The sequence below is a fragment of the Belonocnema kinseyi genome, chromosome 3, assembly GCF_010883055.1.
Source record: "Belonocnema kinseyi isolate 2016_QV_RU_SX_M_011 chromosome 3, B_treatae_v1, whole genome shotgun sequence".
Classification (NCBI taxonomy): Eukaryota; Metazoa; Arthropoda; class Insecta; order Hymenoptera; family Cynipidae; genus Belonocnema; species Belonocnema kinseyi.
In genome coordinates this window covers 93,963,562-93,970,584 of record NC_046659.1, presented here as the reverse complement: position 1 = coordinate 93,970,584, position 7,023 = coordinate 93,963,562, and the positions used below count along the sequence as shown (strand labels likewise).

General features: G+C 26.3%; 1 protein-coding gene across 1 annotated transcript; it reads right to left on the bottom strand.

Moving 5' to 3' along the window:
* Positions 1 to 3,853: 3,853 nt before the first annotated feature.
* Positions 3,854 to 5,331, bottom strand: LOC117169939 (glucoside xylosyltransferase 1-like). Its single transcript, XM_033356449.1, has 2 exons — positions 5,075 to 5,331; positions 3,854 to 4,386 (listed from the first exon to the last, which is right to left on the bottom strand). The coding sequence occupies exon 2, from the start codon at positions 4,298 to 4,300 to the stop codon at positions 3,854 to 3,856; it is 447 nt and encodes a 148-aa protein (XP_033212340.1). The 5' UTR covers positions 4,301 to 4,386; positions 5,075 to 5,331.
* Positions 5,332 to 7,023: the final 1,692 nt, after the last annotated feature.

The window sequence follows — 7,023 nt, the reverse complement described above, 5'->3', positions numbered from 1 at the left end:
TTGAATACACTTCTTTTTTTATGATTGACTAAATTCACTTTATTTTAAATATGTCAGAGCTAAAAAAATTTCTCTTTGAAGAATTTAATGTTCTCAAAATTCTATAGAAAATGAGCACAGGATGAAGCCTATTTGTCTATTTTTCAAGTTGATATTGAAAAAATAGTGTATATTTCAATGTTTTCTTAAATTTTCAATGACTGCCTTAATAATCAATATTTCTAATGTTATTTGGCTCACTTTGAAGCTATTTTTCCGCAGTGTCATAACAGATTATATATGTATAAATCTTGAAAATTGCCTTATCGAATTGCAAGGACTTGATGTTGTAACAAAAAAGTTAGAAACATTTGAAAAAATCTTATTTGTAGGCAAATAAGAATAAAAATTAAATAAATATATATTTTGACGAAATTTCATACAAACTTTATGATTATATGTTTCATATATTCTACAAAAATTTTTTATTTACTACAAAGAATATTGCCTATGATACTGCGAAAAAATAGCTTCAAAATGAACCCAAGAACATTAAAAAAAAGTTGATTATGAAGGAAGTTATTGAAAATTTAAGAAAACATTGAAATATACAATATTCTTGCAATACCTACTTGAAAAATAGACAAAGAAGCCGCAACCTGGACTCATTTTCTACAGAATTTTGAGAGCATTTAATTCTTTTAAGAGAAAATATTTTAGCTCTGAAATATTTAAAAACAAGATTAAGAAACTTTTGGCCTGTATTGTAATGAAGTACAATTTTGCCATGGAACAGAGAATTTTCGAAAATAATTATAGGGCACCCTAAATAAAAATTCTGAGTTAAGACATGGAAGACACTGCAGTTGCAAAATAACTATTATTATTTATAAGTGAATAATTAATTGAATTTCAAGCTATACTATACGTACAATATAAAGAGTACAAGGATACTTTTATCAACATTCTTCAATCAAGCATTTTCATGGTTTCTGCTTTCTCATTAGCACTACACACGAGTTCACACTTTGGCGAACACGTGATTTATAATCTTGACTGTTAAATACATGGTATATCTTCTATTTCATAAATTCTTTCTACTTTTATCGTTAATAGTTCAGTAAAAAATGAAGTAGTTAAATTAAATATTAATTAAAAATTAAATCTCGTTTGCATAATACAAAACAAGGATTACTATTTGATGCATACTTTTATTTTTATTTTTTTTTTATTTGTCCGCGATAGCGCTAAAATCAATCAATTTTAATTTCAAAGTTTAAATTTAAATACTGGGCCATGAATTGCTAATTATTCAACGAAGTTAACGACATTGCCTTGAAAAATCATATTTAAAAATATTGATTTAAAGTATAAATTATTCGAAAAAGTGAAATCATTCCTTTTCCCAAAGCAATGAGCTAGTAAGCTATTTTAAATTAAAATGCTTTAAACTTGAATATAAAACTTCTTATCTTAAGATAAGAATATTTTCAGAGAAAAATAGAATTGTAATTTAAAATCATCAAACTAATTGTCTTTAAGTATGTGGGTTAATGATACAGCATTGCAAAAGTATTCAAACATTTACGTAAATTTATTTTCCTGTCGAAAAAATGTAATCCAAGAAACTAGGATAAAGTATTTTTTACCAAGGTGGGCGTAGGCCAGGAAAACCCTGAAAATCTGGGAAAATGCTGGAAATTTTATTGGTTTGAGAAAAGTTAAGGATATTGAAGAAAATCTTGCAAAAGTCAGGGAATTTTTATAATAGGCACTTTAAATAACTTTTAAGGATAATAAATTTGAAACTTTTCAATTTTAATTTGAAATTTTTGTACTCAGCTAATAAAAGATTCTATCTTGAAAATGTTACAAGATCCTGGTGTTTGAATATTAATGATTAGAAAAAATGAAAAATCGTGTAGGAAAAAATGAGGAAATTTCGAGGATAATTTTCAAAATGAAGTTTTGCGACAACCCTGATATAATATTTTAGTTAGTACTTTATTTGCCTTGTAAAATTATATTTTTTGCAATTTATTCCTTGAAAATTAACTTTTTGTTGAAAATTCATATTTTGGCGTTGCAAATTTAACTATTTTTTTTTGAAAATTCAGCTGTTTGGTTGAAATATTACACTATTTATTTCAAATTCTCCTTTTTTGTTAAAACTTTATCTGCTTGATTGAATGTTAAACCATTATATTAAAAATTATTTTTAGTCGAAAATGTATCTTTCATTAAAAATTCATTTTTTTTTTTTTAATAATGTTCTTAAGGGCATGTGACACAGCTAAATACCTATATTACCGACCTCACTTTATCAGTTCACTGAATGATTTTTTGAACCCGAGAACTTTTTTTGTAAATAAAATATCGAGCTGAAAGTTTGGAAAATGTATTAGAGTACAATAAAGAACGTTTAGGTACTGCATTTTGGTAGGAACTTCACTGAAAATTATTTCATCTTTTTTCCGAACCTCGACATTTTTTGAACGTTCGAACTTTTTTTATACATAAAATATCGGTCTCAAACTTTGAGAAATGCAAGAGCCGAAGGAAAACTACGTTTAAGTACAAATCTTAATAATAAAAGATGTAAAAAAAAATATTTCAACTATCAATTAAAAATGTCGAGGTTCAGAAAAAAGATGAAATAATTTTCAGTGAAGTTCCTACCAAAATGCAGTACCTAAACGTACTTTATTGTACTCTAATACATTTTCCACAGTTTCAGCTCGATATTTTATTTACAAAAAAAGTTCTTAGGTTCAAAAAAACATCCAGTGAACTGAAAAAGTGAGGTCGGTAATATAGGTATTTAGCTGTGTCACATGCTCTTAACTGTAAATTCAATTATTCCAATTAAAGATTCATAATTTCAGTTGAAAATTTATCTCTTTGCTCACAAGTTGAACTATTTTTTTTTCAAAAACTATTATGAAAATATATCAATTAATCTAAATTAAAACAAAGATGTCAATTTTTGAATTTTTAAAAAAAATTTTTGCGAAAGGTTCATTTCTTTTATCCAAAATTTAAATATTTTGTGGAAAATTGATACTTTTGTGTTAAAAAATCAATTTTTTTACAGAGAATTCGCCATTTGGCTCGAAACTTAAACAATTTGCATGAACTTCTTGTTCATCTTCCTGGTTGAAAATTTTATTTTTTAAAAGTCCATTCCTTCTTTGCTGAAAACTATATATTTTTTTAACTGAAAACTTAACAATCTTTTTGGAAAGAAAATTCGTCTTTTTGAATTAAAAACCTTTTTTGTTTGTGAAAATTTAACTGCTTTCTAAACAATTCAATTATTTGGTTTAAAACGTAACAGTTTTTAGTTGATGTTTAATCTGGTTTGCTTGAAAATTGGACCGTTTGGTTGAAAGTTCATCTTTGTAGGTTGAAAATTCAATAATTTGGTTAGCATATCAACTATTTTGTTGAAAATTTTACTAACTACTTTCTTAAAAATGTATAATATTTCTTCGAATATTCAACAGCTTTGTTAAAAATTTGTCTTTTTTGGATTAAAACTATATCTTTTAGGCTATAGAGTAATCTTTTTTAATTTAAATTAAGAAATTTGTTGCTTTTAACGTGAAATTTTATGGTTTTATTCTGTTTATAAAATATTATAATTTAAAAATGTTACAAGATTAAGATCCTTCTTCTTTCTTCAAAGGAAATTGAAAAGAATAAAAATAAAAATCCGATTTCAGCGTTACCGCGAAATTAATTTCTGAATCGAAAAAAGTAAGAGTATGAACATAAATTTCTGTTTATACAATTACAATCTTTCTTGAGCCGATGCTTTATTTCACAATTTCTTCTCGTATCATAATTGTGATTGTTTCAATAGTACTGATTATTATTGTAATAATGGTGAAATACTTACAGGAAGGAATAATCTTTGAGCAGCGCAAGGTTTAAAAAGTTTCCTCCACATAACAAGTTTATCCTCTTCAGGAAATTCAACAGGTCTCACAACGAAATCGAATGTTTTATTGTAAATTTCTTTCCAGTCAGTAAGTTTCTCAGTAAAGGCTTGCATTAAATTGAGGTCGCAAATAACAATGAAGCGAAGAGGTCTCTTGGTGAAAATTAAGGCAGATTTGAGCATCGTTAGTGATTCTTCTAAACGGTCACCGCAAGCCACAACGCATATCACAATTTCTCCTGGGACAGTTTTTTCGTTAACGATTTTCGATCTGGAGAACGTTATGCCTTCCTCGGTTCGCATCTCGTAAATACTGAATAGAATTAATAGTGCGACGAACCCAAGGCATAAGCAAAATACTCTGTAGATCGACTTCATTCTCTTGGAATTGTCCAGAGTCTTTCATTCTTAATTTAGGTTTGGCTTGGAAATTGGCACCAGGTCTGTGACCGACATGTTTCCACCTGCAAAGATTTTAAATTCACGAATGAAATTTTTCGATGAGTGTGGATTATTAATCATTTTAAATTACCTTGAAGAAATAATTTTAAAAGTTTTAATAATTGATTTAATGCAAAACGCTGAAACAAATTGAAAAAAAAACGTATTTATATTATGGATATTGTGCATGTACATTTATTGATATATTAAATGCTAAACAATTTTGGGTATACTATCAAAGTAATTTCATGTGTAGTTAATAAGTATTGCGTCTTTCGAAAAATTTTAATAGCCGAAGTACCTAACACTCAGTGTCATCAGTTGGATGTTATAAAAACATCAACAAATTTTTATAATAAGTAACTATTTTACTTACCCTGACTTTTTCCTTTATTGCAGATTTTATGTGTACAAAGTTATAAATATAAATAAAAATAAACACATCTATGACATAACCTCAAATTGTTGATTCGTTTTTGCTAATATCTTTACAATATACAAGAGGAAAACAATAAACAAGTATAATAATCATCGCTGCTTACTTTTTTTAATCATTTGCCGAACGAGAGTAGTAGAAAAATATTATTCCGCCGTTAAAAACGTAAATGAACAAAAATTTGACAGCTCAATGAAGATTTTACATTTCACCATATTATTAATTGGTAAAAATTAATTGATTCGATATGTTATCTATAATAAAAATAAACTTACTAGAAAAATCTTGACTCCAAATTTACAGAATTTCCATGCAGATCTTGTAAAAAATGTATGTTCTCTTGGTACAATTTACAAAGCCATTATTTACGCACATGAAAAAAACAACCAGCATTATTTTTTCCCCCTCGTTCCCGACGAGAATTAAACTTTGGTTTTTCGTGGGTGTTATCATCTGCAATCAGTGTACAGTACGAGCACGAGGCACTTGAAGAAAATTATTCAAACAAAAGTAATGGGAGTAATGTGACTTATAAGTTCACTATTTATCAGGACCGTACCTAGAAAATTTTGAGGTAGATCTACAACGTGTTTTAAATTCTAAAAAGAATATATCAACTTAATATTAATTTACTTAAAGTAGTAAATACGCGCGCTCGCGTCTCTTGTTTGATATTTTCTAACATTAAAAATATGAAAAATTAAAAATTCTATTACTAAAAAAAATTATTCATATTAGTTTTTGAATATTGAAGTGTCTACGTATTATACCGAAAATATATTCGGCTATTCGCACCGAAAGTTTCGTTGCATTTAAAAAAAGGAAATTTTTTCGAATGGAATTAAAAGTAATTGAACATATATAATTTCTAAATAAAAGAATTTGAAATGGTATAATTTGAAATTGAAAAAATGTCAATCAGAGGCTCTCAAATTTGTAGAAATGTTGACTAAAATGTTCAAAATGTGAGAATTTCATGAGAAAAGAATTCAAATAGTATTATTTCTAATTCAAAGCGTTAAAAATTGAACAATTTTCTTTTCAATAGAAGAATCTTGAGATTGAATCAATTCCAATTAAAATTACGAAAATAGGCATATTAGAATTTGGAAAAATTTTGTATTTAAAAATCAAAGGAATAAATGTTGTATTTTTTCTCATTAATCTGTTCAGAAATAACAATTTAAAAATATTTATTTAAATCATTTTTATTTTGAACCGAATAAAATTGGGCAATTAAAAATAAAAAACTAAATCCAATGCTTTAAACTAAAAGATTCTGAAATTATAGACATTGAAGAAATTATTGCTTTGTAAAAAATTATGATTTAATAGTAAAGTTGATTAGCTAAATTTTATTAAGTTAAAAAAAAACACCGCAATTTTCACCATTTAAATTGGAAAGTTTTAAACTTATACTGAGAAAAGATTTTTAAAAAGCGGTAGACGTAATGGAACAGATATGAAGGATAGGGAAATGAAGGTTAAAAGGGATTGGGGAAGGAGAATTTGTTTATTTGATACGCTGCGCAGTGGGGAAAAAATGAATTTTTGTTCAAAATAACGTACAACCCACAAATATTGGCCGATTTGGACCAAAAAATATATAAAAAACTGATAAGATTTCTGAAAGAGTTGTCGAGTCTGATTTTTAAAAAAGGCTTTTAATTTTTTTATAAATAAACAAATATCATGAAAAAATTACAATTTTTTCTTTTTAACGTTCCCGGTGATCGCCAAAAACGTGAAAATGGTTGAAATCACCTAAGTTTCATAGAGTAACATTAGTTAAATGATATTTCAATATTATATAATAAACAAACAAAAATTGTATATTCAAATTATATTTGTTGAAAGAATGTTTTTTTAAGATTTTCCATAATTTTACGTTCTTTTTAAAGTTTTTTTGCAAGAAATTTGGATAAAAACAATGTAATGATGACGAAATTTCCTATGAGATTATTATTGTTAATATTATAAATAAATTTAATATACAAATGCATTAATCAGATATTTTTCAATAGAAAAATTCTTTTTTTTCGATAAGTTAAGGCATTTGTAGGAAGTGAAATTTGTTGATGAATTTTATATTTTTTAGAAAACAAATTTAATAAACAAATGCATTACCCTAAAGCTATAGCCTTATTAAAAGAATGAAAGTAATGAAATCGAGAAAAAAACTTTTTCGTCGACAAATTTCTGAATAATGCATTAGTTTATTAAA

Bases quoted from the DNA above. Each gene is read 5' to 3' on its own strand.
- LOC117169939 (XM_033356449.1), bottom strand. From the start codon at position 4,300: ATGAAGTCGATCTACAGAGTATTTTGCTTATGCCTTGGGTTCGTCGCA.